The sequence below is a fragment of the Marmota flaviventris genome, chromosome 12 (genome assembly GCF_047511675.1).
Source record: "Marmota flaviventris isolate mMarFla1 chromosome 12, mMarFla1.hap1, whole genome shotgun sequence".
NCBI lineage: Eukaryota > Metazoa > Chordata > Mammalia > Rodentia > Sciuridae > Marmota > Marmota flaviventris.
The window spans coordinates 94807199-94824044 of record NC_092509.1 but is presented as its reverse complement, the minus strand read 5'-3'; the positions used below and the strand labels follow the sequence as shown (position 1 = coordinate 94824044).

Genomic DNA, 16846 nt, shown 5'->3' with positions numbered 1-16846 from the left:
AAATTTTAAATCATCAATCCAATGAAGACAGAAAGGGCAAATAAATAAGCAACAATAACCAACCCAGAAAGTACTGTAAACAGAAAATCAAAAGTACATCAGAGAATAGTAGAGATAATTTCAAAGTGATTATACTCATGTGAATTGAACTTTTCAGTTAAAAAACATAAACTGTCAAGAATTTTTTTTAAAAAGCAGCTATTTGCTATTTACAAAAGATGTGATCATAATAAAATAATATAGAAAGGGAAGAATAAAGAAAGGAAAAATTTATGGCAAGCAAATGCCAATAAAAAGAAAGTCAAAGTTTAATATTAGTATCAAAATAGTATATAGCAAAGAAAAATGAGTAAGGATAAATATAAATTATATAATGGTAAAGATTAAAAAGTAAAAGAAATTCTGTGCAGCTAACCGTGATATGAAACTAAAATTAGGGCTGGGGGTATAGCTCAGTTGGCAGAATGCTTGCTCACATGTACAAGGCCCAAAAACAAAAAAAACTAAAATTAACAAAATTATAAGGAAAAAATTATTCCAACAACTACATTGGATATTTTAATATAATCTTAATTAGAAACTCACAGATTATATAAAAACTAACTTGAAAGATTGGCTAATTTTTAAATTTAATTTTCCTTGAACACAAATTGTAATTTGCAGCTCATTTGTAAGTGGTCGTTTTTCTTTACTCTTCTACTTACTCCACCCATTTCCTATTTTAGTGTAGCTTCCTTGTAGACTTGAGAAGCCCTAGTCCAGAAGTAAGTAGCTCAAGACTCTGTCTCTCAGGGATACTGGGGACATGGTAGTCTGTTTACTGAGCTAGAAAACAGATTGGCCCATTTTGTGTGCACTGATTTTTCTGCTTTCTTCCACCACCCCAGCCAAGCAATTGTTTGTTTTGTGTGGCTTTGTTACTGGGGATTGAACCCAGGGATACTTTACCCCTGAGCTACATCCCCAGTCCTTTTTATTTTTATTTTAGGAAAGGGTCTTGCTAAGTTGCCCAGGCTGGCCTCAAACTTGCAATCTTCCTGCCTCAGCCTCCTAAGCCACTGTTTAGGTTTTTAAATCCAGCCCAGGGTAGAAGTCACATTTTTCCCAAATCCCAATTTTACACTGAAACTGATGAAGGCACTATAGCCTGTATGGGTTGCCTTTGATTGCCACCACTCTGAAAGATTCAAATTCCCAGCCAGCTTCTACCTGCTTCCAGACCCAGAAGACAATCAGAGCCATAACTGTAGCCCCACTAACCCAGTTGTGTCGCTCCTTTGTTTCTGATACCCAGAGATGATTATTATGATAATGAACCCAGAGATGTCTTTTCATTTTTTTCCTTATTGAAATTCTTGGAGAAGATATAGAAATTCAAAGTGTGAGCTCATAATATCATTTTGACTATTTTCCTGTGACATTCTGGAACTTTGTGATCTTGCTAACTTTGGCTTTACTTAGTAATGGGGATTCAGATTTCTTCTGTTCTCAAATGCCAGAAACTTATTTAGAATCTCCATAAATTTCCAGGGCTTCTGGCTTGGGCTGGAGGCAGTGTATAGTCTCTTCTCTGACTATCTTACTATACACCAATCAAGAGAAATTAATATATATATATATATATATATATATATATATATATATATATATATATATATAAACACTGATGCTGAAATTCTTGCTCTAAAGTCATCAATCTTTGTCCTAAATTTATTCAATCTATGCATTTTTAAAAAATCAGTATAGGGTGAATATCCCTAATCCAAAAATCCAAAATCTGAAATACTCTAAAATTCAAAACTTTCTGAGCTCTGTTATGATGCCACAATTGAAAATTCCAGACCTCACCTTATGTTATGAGTTCTAGTAGAAATGCAGGTGCACTAAAAATATTGTATAAAATTACCTTCAGGCTATATGTATAAGGTGTAGAAAACATATATGTATTTAGTGTTTAGGCTTCGGTCCTATCCAAAGATGCCTCATTATGTACATGTAAATATTCCAAAATCAGAAAAATATGAAATCTACAACACTTCTAGTTCCAATGATTCAGATAAAGGACACTTAATAGGACCAGAGTCACATCAGTATAATGAATTAAAGATGAGGTTAGGGTGGTAGAATGAAAAAGAAAATGTCATTAGATTCAGTAGAACAAACATAAAACATGATTAGTATTTTCACATAGTTCAAAAAGTTTGAAAGAGCTGAGCATGGTGGAGCACACCTGTAATCCCAATAACCGGGAGGCTGAGGAAGGAGGATTGCAAGTTCCAGGACAGCCTTAGAAAGTTAGTGAGGCCCAAAGCAACTTAGTAAGAACCTATCTCAAAATAAACAATAAAAGGGCTGGGGTGTGGCTCAGTGGTAAAGTGCCTTGGGGTACAATCCCCAGTACCATAAACAAATTTTTCTGAAAGAATAAAAATTTATAAGACATTGTTATATTTAATTTAAAGGTTTCTAAACCTATCTCAAGATCCTGACTATCTCTGTCTATAAAGTATAGAGTAGTTTAACAACTGTCTGGACTTCACTGTGCACTGTTCTTTGTTTTTGTTTTTTGGTTGTTTTTGCTCTGTTTTGTGGTGCTGGAGATCAACTCCAGTACCTCAAGTATGCACCTGCTTTGCTACTGAACTACAACCCCAACCAGTTTTTTGTTTTGTTTTTAAATGATGTTTTCATTCTTACTAAATATGTAAGATTGGGTGACAGTCCACTTTATATCCAAAGGCCAAGTTCATTTATTTATTGTGGGAAGAGTTCTTACTATGTTGCCCAGGCTGGCCTGGAACTCAAGATCCTCCTGCCTCAGGCCTCTCCACCCAATGGCTGGGATTACAATGTATCTGGCTCCAAAGACCAAATTCAAATGATATGTTCTTCAAAATGGTAATGCAAAATTTCTCATGGTGTATAGCAGTCTCCTTGAACTGGATCTTAAATGGAATCATCATTGACTTAGACCATAACAGCAAAACTTGGGATGCCTCATTCAAAGGTTAAAGATTGCCGAGTTTGAAAATATATTTCCAGCAGCCACAAAGTTGCTTTTCTTGCTTTTAAGATGGATCGAAGATCTAGATTCTTCTTGAAATCTCTTCTGGAAAGCAGGATGTATGAATGTCTAACAATATTATTACCATCAGGCAGGGTGCTTCTTTGCTCATCCATCTCTTCCTCCAGATTTCAGGATTTTCTTTTTTCTTTTTCTGCCTTTTTACTTGAAAGAAATAAAGAAAAGAAGAAGAAGAAGAAGAAGAAGAAGAAGAAGAGGAGGAGGAGGAGGAGGAGGAGGAGGAGGAGGAGGAGGAGGAGGAGGAGGAGGAAGTAGGGGGGAAGGAAGGAGAGAAGGAAGAAAGGGGATGGGGAAGGGAAGGGTTGTGGTTCTTGACTGGTCACATTCCAGAGAAATGAGGAAATGCAGGTTGTTACATAACTGGGAGGGGCCAGGATGTGCCTTAAAGTTGAGGAGAGAATTACAAAGGTAAGAAAAGGCCAAAAAGGTTAAATACAGGTTTAGCTTTAGACTTTTCTGACTTCACTTGGTTCTCAGGTTAATCCCATGCAGGCTTTACCATCTTTCTCAGACTGTGATGGTTCCCAGAGTAGATTAAGAGCTGGTCTGTAATGTTAAAGTAGATAGAAAGGCAGACAAGAGCAAGGGGACGAGGGGATGAGGAACAGGCTCACTCCACCTTAAGAGATGGAGAACCCCACTCATAAACCACCTCCTTCACGGCCAGAAACTGCCTTCTTAAAACTAACAAGAACTGGGTGTGACCAGTGTAAGGAACTGGACTTCAGCTTTGGAGCATGTGCAGAGCACTGAGACACTGTCCAAGGGTGAATCTGGGCTCACTGTAATATCATTTACATTTGTGGTTCTGACACACACACCCCCACCCCCATGGATTTCCTATGGGAAATTTTCCAACATGGCGAAATTTTCCAACATGGGGAAATCAGCGCAGGCACACCAACCTATAGTGGGAAGCCACAGTAACTGCCCTGGATACACAATACATGAGGAAGAGTTTCCAAACCGAATATAAAAACCCACCACATGGAAAACCCCAGGCGGCCCCCTCTTTTGGGATTGCCTGCTCCATGCTCTCTGGAGTGTGCTTTTGTTTCGTTGAATAAATCCTTTATGTTTATTCTATCTGTATCTCTCAACAAAGTCTTTTTTTAGGGAAGACAAGAACTGAGGAACTCACTGTCCAGTAACAAGTAACGGTGCATTCAAAAAGTGATCATACTCACCAATTTTCACTCGTACATAGTATCAGTATCAGATGCTATATTAGAATCACAGAATTCCCTGTAATAAGATCTTGTTTTCAAGTATTAGTTATGAAAAAAGATTACACTTATTTTTAATTTGACTTTTAATTTCCAGTGTTAGTTTTAGGCTCCTGTAAAATAGTGGATAGTTCAAGCATTCTTTAAAAACAACAGAGCTGAGGATGTATTCAGTGGTAGAGAACATGCCTACCATGTGCAAGCCCCTGGGTTAGATCCCCAGCATCACAAAACAACACAACAACCCCTAACAACAACAGCAAGAATAATAAAATTGGCTTAATTGTTAATTGTGGGAGATACTGAAAAATACGTGATACCACAGAAATAACTGCTATTAACATTCTGTTCTATTTCTGGCTATTTATCTATGCAATTCTATTTCACAGTTATACTTTATATGTAGTTTTACATCCTTTGGGTATATTTTAATGGACTATACTTTTAGCCATGGTTTTCCATTACTTTTCTGGCAGGTTGAACCATATGCATTCCTATTCCTGCTGGAAACAGAATTTGAAAAAGTGAACTATCAAAGTCTCATTGTGAAGAACTTTGAAGTTGACTGGGATGTTAATGTAGATTATCTGATTGCATGTCTGCAGTCAGTCTCAAGGTAGAATGGTTCCAAAGACATCCACCCTGACAGCATTTATCACTTACAGTATAACTACCCCTTAGCTTAATTCTCCTCTAAACATTAATCTCTGGGGGCAAGATGGCATTATTCACCATTAAAGTGAATTCTCAATATACTTTTGATATATGAATTAAAGAATGAATACATAGGGAATTTCTAGAGGATCCATAACTCATCAAACTTTTCTTTAATATAAGGATATACCAGATTAAGTTTCGTAGAAGTAAAATTTTGATTTAGATATGATGTTTGTTTTGAAAAAGTAAAGAAAGATAGGAATTGATCAACTGAATATTCTCTGTAGACCCTCAGCTTTTCACTCTACCTAATAGTCCTGCTGTGTTTTAATGTTAAACTTTGACTATTCCCCCAAATAATTATAGAAAATCAATTTCACTTTCTTTCCACAGCTAATAACTATGACCTCTTGGTCCACTGCTGCCTCCATTTTGGAAATGTTGCATTTTAATATTTGGCAAGCCCCATAGAGTTGGTCTCACAAAAGGAAACTTGTTAAAGAAGAATTAAAACCATGCATGTCCATCTCAGCCAAGGGGAGAGAGAGAGAGATAGAGATAGAGATAGAGAGAGAGAGAGAGAGAGAACACAAGTGTGAGTACACAAATGAGCAAGTGAGTGAAGGGGTGAATACATTCAAACTCAACTTATTCCAGAGATGTTAGTTTGGAAGAAGACAGTGGGTGATAAAAACAGCTGGCTTTACTCCTTATGAGCCTCCTTGTCCTCTTCAGTTTTGAGACAGACCTTCAAATCTCATCTCATTCAAACATAAAATAGCTAATGAACTGAGATGGCCTCCAGAAGAAGGTGAAAGCTGTTCTCTGTCTTGGAAATTATACTTAGTTTTAATGACATAAGTGATTTTGAGGCAGTGTGTTCTATACCTCTCCATCTACAAATGCAATTTTATAGTATTTTGTGTTAAAAAAAAGTTTTACCTACATTAATTTGAGTGTGTTAAGAAATTCTTATTCTCTCTATGTGTATGATAAAAGCAGCACCATTTGTTGAGTTTCTATTAAGTGCCAAACATTGCTAGGTGTATCACTGTTATTTTATCTCATTTACTTTGAAATTGGATATGGTTCTTTAAGAATCTTACCATTGGGCTAGGGATATAACTCAGTTGGTAGAGTGCTTGCCTCGCATGTACAAGGCCCTGGGTTCAATCCCTAGCACCACCAAAAAAAAAAAAAAATTAATCCTCATCCCATAATAGGAGAAAAATAATAATAATGCTAGAATATATAAATGTGTTTCTGGTGTTCTGATGAGAAGTAGAGACAGCTGAGCTTTGCACTCTATACTATGATTTTTTTGTAATAGGGATTGAACTCAGGGGCACTTGACCACTGAGCCACATCCCCAGCCCTATTTTGTATTTTATTTAGAGACAGAGTCTCACTGAGTTGCTTAGGGCTTCACCATGCTGAGGCTGACTTTGAACTCGTGACCCTCCTGTCTCAGCCTCCTGAGCCGCTGGGATTACAGATGCTTTCTGAATTTTATTTTATTTTTATTTATTTTTTTTAAAGAGAGAGGGAGAGAGAATTTTAATATTTAATTTTTAGTTTTCGATGGACACAACATCTTTGTTCCTATGTGTTGCTGAGGATGGAACCCGGGCCACACACACGCCAGGCGAGCGCGCTACCGCTTGAACCACACCCCCAGTCCTGAATTTTAAATTTTAATTTTTCTGTCCTATTTTCTGATTAGCTGATGATATCCTTTATCTCTTGCTATCTTCCCCCAGCAGTTTGTCTTTTTTCTGTCACATATGAGAGGTTTAACTGTTTCATCTAATCCCATATTAGGAAACATAAAGTTAAGAATAATTTGGATATTGAAGACTTTGTTTCCACATTAAAGCTTGAGACTTTGATATAATGGATGAGCTATCCTTAATCTTATATTTATATACTTTACTCATTGTCTAAATAAGTGTCATTTAATTAAAACTTTCATTCTTGTTAAATATAAGAGCGGATTTCAATTACCCAGATTGGTTGAAGGCCCAGTAAAGTTCCTTACTTATTGCTTAGGGATTACTTTTAAAGAATATTCCTCAGTACGGTAGTCAGGAATTTTTATTTTATGTTTTGGGTACTGGGGATTGAACCCAGGAGTATTTAACCACTGAGCCACATCCCCAGCCCATTTTATGTTATATTTAGAGACAGGGTCTCATTAAGTTGCTCAGGAGCTTGCTAAATTGCTGAGACTGATCTTGAACTTGCAGTCCTCCTGCCTTAGCATCCTGAGCCACTGGGATTCTAGGCATGTGCCACCACACCTAGCGGTATTAGTTCTTTTTAAATTTACTGATTGAACATTTAGTGAACACCATTTGTACCAGGCACTTTGCTAGGAGAAAGATAATACAGCAGTGAGCAAAATAAGCACAGTACCACTACAGAGCTTATAATGGGAGGTAACATTGAACAAAGAATTATACCCATAAAAGGTGCCAAGAAGAAGGGCCCAGTGCTATGGGCACAGTACTAGTATAGTTTCTTAGCTTGGTCGTGGGGGGTAGGGAAGTAGAGGAGATTTGTCCAGAGAAGTTCAGGTATAGGCTTTCAGCAAAAAAGAGAAAAGTAATCTGGAAAGAAAAGTTACCTATATAGAGGGAACCATTTGTCTAAAATCTCTGAGAAGAATATCCAAGAGGTCATTATAGGTGGAGTGGCAAAGGTGGTGCATGGGTAGGTAGGTGGGGTTGGAAAAGAGTCAGGCAGGGGTCAGAACGTTCAGGTCACCCAAAGGATTGGGAATAAAGTCCTAAGGGTAATTGGAAAGCCAGTAGAGGCGTTGATCTAGGAGGAAAATCAAAAGAAAGCTTTTTTAAAAGCTTAATATGGCTAAAATGTGGAATGAAAGAATACATTAATTTACCATTTAATTTGTTGTGCAGTGTCCTCTTATTTCTTAATTCAATGATATTAAGAATTTTCATAAATATGGGACAAACCATCTAAGTTTCTGATACATAGAAGTTTCTGAGAAGACTGGGCTAGTAAAGCAAAGTGAAATTGTGCTTGGGTACATAACCTTGGTATGCTTCAGAGCAATGAACCTGCTTTAAGTTTCTTTGCTTTTTCAGCTGGACAGACTGTGGCACCACTGGTAATCCCAGCAATTCTGGAGGCTGAGGCAGATGAATCCCATTCAAGTTCAGATTAAGAAATTAAGTTTCTTTGTTTTTCATCTTTATCACATTTTAAGTTGAAATGCAAGTAACAATGGCAGTGAAAGGAAGAAGATATGTGTCTGTGCACATGCATGAACATGTGGTTTCCTGTAGTTTTGAAGAACAGATTTATGACAATATCAGCAACATATTCTATGTGCTCAAAAATAGTATCTACAAAGTAGAAATTAGAAAAGACTAGAAGACATTAAAAATTATGTGCCTTTAGTTGAATGTTTAAAAAAAAAAAACGGCAGTCATGGATAACACAAATACAACAGACATTGACATGAAATACAGGGATTTTAGATTTGGGACCACAGGATGGCTTTGATTAGCATTGTGTTTGAGTAGTAAAGTGCTGCACTAACACTAAGGTCTTCTGACAATAGAGGAGAGAGGCTAATATTTTTATATTTAAATACTCTTCCATCTTCCCTATCAGCATCTCTTCTTGTCTTCTTTTGATTGTGTCCATTAAATTATCAGTTGTTCCGGTATAGTAATTTCTCAGAGGTATTTGCTTCTTGAGTATGTGGGGAAATTCTTGGAAATTAGTAGTTTCCTTTAGTAAACACTAGGAAAATGGAAGAAAGATAAAGAGCACTCTTGACTACCATTTCTTAACTGGCAACCTATTGCCTCCCAAACCAGAAGTGGTTTTCCATGGATCTAGGACTATAATACTTTTTTACTATTTTTCAGGCTAAGCAACTCCCTCTTAGGAATGAAAGAATGAACATACACTAGGTAAACTCTTTGAAGATGCTGCTGACCCTTGATCTAAGAAATTTTGTGCAACTGAAGACCTGAGTTTAAATGCCAATTTGTAACTGACTCACTATTTGAAGAGAATGAATCATTCACTTGATTGAATTACTTAGCTCCATTGTCTCAGGTGTGGTACTAAAGAACGCCACTCAGTATGCTCAAGTATGCAATTGATGAATCATTCTCATCAAAATAGAAACACATCTATTAAGTGCTTAATTGTGCACATGACTTGGAAACATTCAGAATATGTAGGTTAAATATTAAAATAAATGAGTACTTATTAAGGTTTCATGGAACAGGTGGGAACTATTATTATAAAAAGGGAGGAGGCTTGCTATGTATTAATTGTAAGGTTAATGAAGCTCTGGGTATATTTGGTGAGAATGATAAGAGTAACTTCTCAGCAAGTTCTCAGTATTTGGTTGAAAAGTGGCTATTATATTTAATTGGGAAGAAATATGGTTATATTGGGCTGTTTGGCAGTGATAAAGGTTTTTGAAAAATTTCAAACTTCTAGAATTTAATTAATAATGTCCTGATATAGTGTTCTTTTCTTTAATCAAAATCATGAATAAAGAAATTGATCTTCTACCACCAAATGATAGCTTTGGAAGTATGCTCAGACCTATGAGTATTATGCACAAAGACTATAGTATTATTTAAAAAATATTTTAAAAAATAATCTTATTTAGGGGATGGGGTTGTGGCTCAGCGTTAGAGTGCTTGCCTTGCACCTGTGAGGCACTGGGTTCCATCCTCAGCACCACATAAAAATAAATAAACAAAATAAAGGTATTGTGTCCATCTACAACTAAAAAAATAATTCATTTAAAAGATAAAAAATAATTTTATGTTGCAGAAGTCCTAAATTATTCATTTTAGCTTGATATTAAAGAGCAAAAAGGCAGAGAAAATGAATGTTTATTATGTGCCAGTGTTATACATGTTATAAATTCAGTCAATATGTATATATATATTTTTTGTACTGGGGACTGAACCCAGGGTCACTTAACAACTCAGCCATATCCATAGTCCTTTTTATTTATTTATTTTTATTTTAAGACTGTCTAAGTTTCTGAGGCTAGCCTTGAGCTTGCAATCATTCTGCCTCAACCTCAGTTGCTGCAACAGTCAAAAATATATCATCATTAAACTTCATAGGAAGCCTGTGATAGGTAATGTCCTCAGCAAACTGAAGTTTAGATGCTGAGATGATAGAGCTGGGACACACTCAGACCTGTTACTTACGAACTTTCCACAAAATCACTTGAGTCAGAAAGATAAACCAAATAATTTAAAATCAGGTAGGATTAATGGAAATAGGGCAATTTCTTTTGGTTTAGATTTAATTTACAGCTGCAAGGGGAAAAGGTGAATAAAACCTAATGCAGAAAAATGTTTGCATTCTATGATTTTTACTTCATTGGATGATGATCAAGTTTGTTAAATGGGACAGTAGAAGGAGATGAGACAATAAAATGTGCATTAGCAATATGTAAGTTTCAGGTAATATTTTTTCTGAATCATATTTTTAAGATTAGCATAATGTGGGGCTGGGGTTGTGGCTCAGGGATGGAGCGATCGTCTAGCAAATGTGAGGCCCTGGGTTCAATCCTCAGCACCACATAAAAATAAATAAAATAAAGGTATTGGTTCCAACTACTTCCAAAAATTAAAAAAAAAAATGTTTTTTAAAAAAGATTAGCATAAATGTGATGTTACTATTGTTCTATCTAGTGTGTAGGGATATTGTAAAGCATTAACAAAACCTGTAAAAGTCTTAGTTTATTATTTCCGACCTCATCAGTGTTCTTATTTTGTTCTTACCTCAATTACTACACCCATTATTTTACCTCCTAGTCATTTCTCTAGTACAATGTCTCTACCAGAAGATGAATTCTTCCAGGACTGGGGAACATATTTCTTTCATCATAGTATTCATAATAACCTGGACAGTCCCTGAAATGTAAGTGCTCAGTAAATGCTTATTGAACATCAATCAGCAGACTATTACAAAAGGGTTCATCTTTCTGATTCCATTTTGTTTCCAAAATATTTAATAACAGTAGTAATATTTTCATAAATTTTATATCGTAAGTGTACCAGATCTGCTCATATACTGTTCACTGGCGTTACGTGCCCCAGACGTGAGATATAATAGCAAGGGAGTAATTATTTTACACAAACATAAAAGCTTCATTCTGTGGGAATCTAACTCATAAACTCAAGGAAACAAACTAGGTAGTAGCAATCTTCATTTTTGGGCTCTCACGACTGAAGGAAAAGCAAGATGCTACATCGGAGATGTGCCAATCTCTCACTAGGTGGCTCTCTTTCCCAGGAGTGGGCGGCGCCTTGGTGTCAGAGGGAAGATTGGGGGCAAAGTACTGCCGCAATCACCGCGCGTCATCGCGCATCATACCAGGCGCTTGTTTGCAGCACGAGGGGCACAGGTCACTTTGTTTCCTTAGTGACAATCTGTCCTTGGGATTTATTTCAAATTAGGCAGTACTTTCCTTTTCTATTTCGTTAATGACAACCTGTCCTTGGGATTTATTTCAAAGTCGGCTGTACTTTTCTTTCCCCCAAACTTAAACATGAAGTTCCAAATAAACATTGGTCCCGTCTTTTAGTGGGTGCGGTCCCAGGGAAGGATTTCAAAGTGCCCCTTCAGCTAGCTTGGAAAGATGGCAGGAATCTGATACTCAAATCAAACCAAAAACTGCGCATTCAAATCCTGGTTTTAACTATCCAGTGAGGGGTGCGTTTCTAAAGGTTGCGTACCATTATTTACTCTCAAGTATTTTGGGATACCTGCTTACATGACTCCACAAGATGAACTGAAAATGAAATTTGGAAAACGTCAATTTATTCAAGCTGTCAGCATGACGACTTCTCCAGCAATTCTCATACACTCTACAATACATTGACTGCGTTTTAGCCCTGTACCTGACACAAAATGCACATAAGACATTCAAAAAGAGTTGTTCATAAGAATGGAAAATTCTTTTCCTAGACTCCTTTCATTGGACCTTCGTGCCAACACTAGTTTAGTCAATATTTTCTCTCTGATCCCCAAATTACAGGGTGTCAAGTTCTAAAATACTGAGACTCCTGGGAGGAGGGTACTTGAAAAGCGGCCTTTAATAATCAAGCCGGGATCCTTACTGGGAACCCTTCTAAGAGGGAGGGCAGTAATAAGCCCCTCCGACCGTCCTGGATTTCAAATGCTTGAGTACCACTTGTCAGCTTTCTAGGACGTGTTTCCACCTTCGCCGGTCTAGTCCCGCAGGCTGTCAGACGCTCAGTCGCCGACGGTGTCCTGTGGGGTGGGGCGGAGGGGATTTCGGGAAGGGGTCTGCTGGCAGGAAAACTCGGATGTGCTGGTCGGCGGGAGAGGGATCGCTATTGTCGTGTGCCGCTCTCCTCCCTCAGGGACCCCGTCCAGGCGGGATCCCGCCTCCCTGAGCCCGAGGCAGTTGTGGGGAAACCCCTCGCCCTACCGCGCAGCCCGGCGTCGCAGCCTCGCTTTCGCTCTGCCCGCTCCAGCCCACCACCCGCCAGCCTTCAGGCCCTGCATCTTCTTCGCAGGCCGGGCCCACTCCACGCTCGGCTCAGAGAGGAAACTATGAAGGTGGTTCCCGCCCGCAACCGGGTGGAAATGCCCACGGTGAATGCCTCGGGGTCTCCCCACAATTGCTAAGGGAGGAGGGAAGGGAGGAGGAAACAGACTTCACTGCCCGGGAAAACTACCTCGATTCCCACGCCAGGGTGGCCTGGGGATGGAAGGGAAGTCAAGGGGGAATCCTGGGCGGTTTCCCGGGAATCCTTTCGCCAAGGGGAGGGTCACCCTGTCCGCACACTCCGGTTACTATGACGATACAACCACAGCCTCCAGTTGCCATGACAGCTGCTTATCCAATCCGGTTGGTTTCCTTTCTCTTCCACCCTACCTCCTCCAAAAGTCTCCCAGTTTGCATGGGGAGGGGCAGCAGAGAAGAAGGAGGCCTTCGCGTCAGTCGTGCGCGAGGGAAGACAAGAATCGAGGGATTGGCGGGCGGAACTGTAGGAGGAAGGAGCGGCGTTTCCGGCGGGGAAGAGTGGAGGAGTGGAAAAAGGAAGAGAGAAATCGGGTGGAGTGGAAAGACGGGGGGAAGACTTTGAGTGTAACTCCCGGTCGATTTGGGCTCGATGTTCCTGGTGAGGCTGGGGTTGCCTCCTCGCGCGGGAGAAGAGGGGTGGATCCGCAGGAAGCCGCCAAGCGCCACCAGCAGATCCCGCAGCAGCCGTAAAGGCGCCTTGTGGTTCCCAAGAGGGAGCGGTACAGAAAGACGGAAGTCACCCTGAAGGACCAGCGCTGTTGAAATCTCGCGAGAGAAGCCCCACTTCCTTCCTCTGTTTCTCCCTCCTTTCTCCCCCGCCCCCTTCCTTCTCCCTCCCCTTTCCCCCTCCCGGGTCGGAGTGTCCCTGCGCCCCACGGGCCAAGAGCAGCAGCTAGAGCAGCCTTCCCCGCTCCCTCCCCCTCGCCTCACTCACCCTCCCCCCCTCCCCCCGCGCCGAGTGAGGAGGAGCCGGAGGAGAGGAAGATGGCGGCGGCCGCCAGCACCCGCGGTGCCGCGGGGCCGCTCCGAGGAGCTTGAGAGACCCACGGAGGCTTCGCGGGAAGACGCGGCGGCGGAGGATGAGCCTGCAGAGCGCGCAGTATCTCCGGTGAGTGCCCAGGCCTGCCCAGGACGTGGTGGGAACAGGCGGAGGGTTAGGGCAAGAGGCAACAGACACAGAGGTGGTATGTCCGGGGTGGTGGGGGAGTTGCTGCGTCCTCCTCTTCCCCGGCTGGGAGGCGGGGGCTCCGAGGGGATCTGCGGGAGGGGGCGGAGCGGGCACCCACATGCCTGCAAGGGTGCCGAGCTCCTGCCGGCCAGGCTGAGCTCCAGCGAAGCCGGCCGCTCCCGGTGCGAGGAGGGAGGTTGGGGAAGCGTGAGAATATGTGTTCGCGCGCGCCCGGGGTCTGGGGCTCGCCGGCGAGTGGTGGGGAGAGACGCCTGGGAAGGCATCTGCGACCCCAGGTGGAGGTGGGTGTGGAGGAGTCCGATCCCTGTGGCAGGGGAAACGTGGTGCGGTGTGGGATTGGTTGGAGGGATGCATGCGGAGAGGACTGGGTGGAAGTCGGCACACCTGGGGTGCTGGGGGGGAGGGCAGACCGGAGGGGGGTAGACGGCAGGAAACTAGAGCTCGTTCTTCATTCGCGGGCTGGGAGTAGTGAGAATTAATTTCATCTGTAGTTAGTTGACCAGGTTGGGGGAATATGAAGACGGGGAATGAATGGGGAAGTGAGGAGAGGGAGGCACTCTCTATGAACAAGCTTGTGTTCCCTAGAAGAAACTGGGTTGGAATCAGTGTAGTTGGAAGATACCATTCTGAGAGTCGTGTGCATTCATTAAGTGTGGTGTAAGGAACTTGTATGTCCGAGATACAGTGACGCATGGATTGTGTGTGTGTGTGTGTGTGTGTGTGTGTGTGTGTGTGTGTGAGAGAGAGAGAGAGTGAGAGAGAGAGAAGAGAAGAGAGAGATGTGTGTCTGGGGTGGGTGGATGGCAGCTATTGATGAACATTTCAAGAAGGAGAAGATACAGATACAATGGAACTTAGTACCTGATAGCAGAGAGCATGTTGAATATAAAGACCTCAGCTATCATGAAGCGAGAAAGGAAGCTGAATAAGAACTTGGAGGTAGAGCTAAAGAGGGTCAAAAATCTTGATGGTACATAAAAAATAAGCTTAGGTTAATTTGTGTGTTGCTTTGCTACTGCTTAGAAAAGGGGAAGATCTTAAAACTGGTCCTTTTTGTCTTGCAGGAGCAGAACTAAGAAAGGCGTTATAGGAAGATGTTTTTAAAAAGTGGTTTCATACCTTGTGGAGGAGGGAATTGGATGGGATGGAAGTCTGAAATTAGCAGAAAAGTCAGTCTAGCTGTTTAGTGAAGTGAAATTATTGATTGTGGACCCCTATATATATTGTAAGAAAGGGTGGTAGGTGATACAAAGGGTGGCTGTTCTACTTTGAAATTAGCATTATTAAGCACAGAATGGAAAGGAGAGAATGATGAGATCTTTGAACTATGCTTGAATGCCTTTGTATAAAGCAGCTTACATGCTCAATGACCATGGGACACTTGGAATGATTTCTGTATATTGAGGCAATTTCTCTATTATCCCTTTATTGTTTAATGTATCAGATAAATTTAAAAAGTACAGTTGTGGCAAAGAGCAATGGTAGGTACTGAAGAGGGATATGGAAAACATGACAGTTCTTAATCTTAAGGAATTTGCATTTTAATATCTATTAGGCAAGTAAATTAATAATAGCACAGTACCCTGAAAGATACCAAATGTTATGAGTCCAAAGGCAGGAGATTACCTATCTGAGCAGTTGGAGGAATCAGGAAAAGCTGTCTATATTCATTCACTCATTCATATACTCATGATTCATCAGTTGTTTAGTTGGTCACCTATATGAGAGGCAGTGTACCAGCTGCTAAGAATAGAAAGTTAGAACTCCACCCTCCTTTTACAGGCTTATAGTTTGTTAGGCTTTAAGAGGAAAATAGCGCTTATAATGAACTTTAAGGATGAACAGTATTCTGACAGGTGTGGATTAAGGAGTTTCCAAATGCAGTGAACATGAACAAGATATTTAAATAGGAGAGAGAGAGAGAGAGAGAGAGAGAGAGAGAGAGAGCGAGCGCTGTTCAGTTAAACTAGAATGTAGGGGTGTTTTCAGTTGGAAAAGCTTACATAGAGTTTTATCAAGTTTGACCCCTTCCTTTTTCAGATTAGGAAAGTGATTTATTTTGTAAATCAGCACAATCAGAAGAACTTATCCTTGGGTTGTGGAATTCATGGTAGACAACTTGTGATGAATTTAGTTCTTTGAAGAAAGGAGAAAAGAAAAAGAATGAACATAATGTTTAAATAAGCTACATACTTATTTAAAGTATGAAATGGTTGAAGTGAAAATGGTTGAGAATTGTATAGCTTGTATGCCGAAACTGTAGTTCAAATGTAGGTCTTCTGACTTCAAGTCAGCTGTACTGTGCTGCATGTCTGGTCACAAATATGTATTGAGAGCTTCCTATGTTCTAGATGTGGAAGGTACACTGGTAAACACAAGGGTAAACATGGAAGGGTTTAGTCTAGTAGAAGGACAGTAAACATGAACAGAACAATATAAGGTAGTTACAAGTGCAAAGAAGCAAAAATTGGGATGTACTATTTTATATATTCAATGTGTTCAGTGAAAGTCTATTTAATAAGGTGACCATATTTAAGAGGATGTCAAATATTATGATCTGTAGTTTATAGTTAAAATTGGTAGACAGAGAGTCTGAGATTATTTGTTAGAAGGGAATCCACATGTTCATAGCTATCTATTAGAAAAATTACTCTGTACTAGGATAGTGGACTCTTAAGTTCCAAAATAAGGTCTTAGCAGTAAGATTAGAAAAGTGTGATGAAGTGGGGTGTACTTAGAATGGGAAGAGCAGTGTGTGTTCTGTGCAGTGTCTCTTCTATTTTATAAATCAGCACAATCAGAAGAACTTATCCTTGGGTTGTGGAATTCATGGTAGACAACTTGTGATGAATTTAGTTCTTTGAAGAAAGGAGAAAAGAAAAAGAATGAACATAATGTTTAAATAAGCTACATTCTTCTAGCCAAAAGTCAAATAAGCAAAAAGGGGGATTCATAGGAGCTGGTGTCCCTTTAAGATTCCCCAGAGCCAATTTAAAAAAAAAAAAAAATATATATATATATATATATATATATATATATATATATATATATTTTTTTTTTTTTTTTTTTTTTTTTTTTTTTGTAGATGAACACAATGACTTAATTTTATTTACTTA

General features: G+C 40.0%; 1 protein-coding gene and 1 long non-coding RNA gene across 8 annotated transcripts in view; one reads left to right on the top strand and one right to left on the bottom strand.

Annotated features, from left to right (window-relative positions):
- Positions 1 to 11786: 11786 nt before the first annotated feature.
- On the bottom strand, positions 11787 to 12852 carry LOC117794801 (uncharacterized). Its single transcript, XR_004618672.2, has 2 exons — positions 12693 to 12852; positions 11787 to 12261 (listed from the first exon to the last, which is right to left on the bottom strand). It is a non-coding gene; the product is annotated as an uncharacterized lncRNA (long non-coding RNA).
- A 459-nt stretch (positions 12853 to 13311) lies between these two features.
- The window catches only part of Smg7 (SMG7 nonsense mediated mRNA decay factor), a 77245-nt gene continuing 73710 nt past the window's right edge, over positions 13312 to 16846 (top strand). For all 7 annotated transcript variants that reach the window (XM_071600233.1, XM_071600237.1, XM_071600236.1 and 4 more), the window contains exon 1: positions 13312 to 13649. In XM_071600233.1, coding sequence (XP_071456334.1) covers positions 13621 to 13649 — 29 coding nt within the window. In that variant the 5' untranslated portion in view covers positions 13312 to 13620. The remainder of the gene's footprint in view (positions 13650 to 16846) is intronic.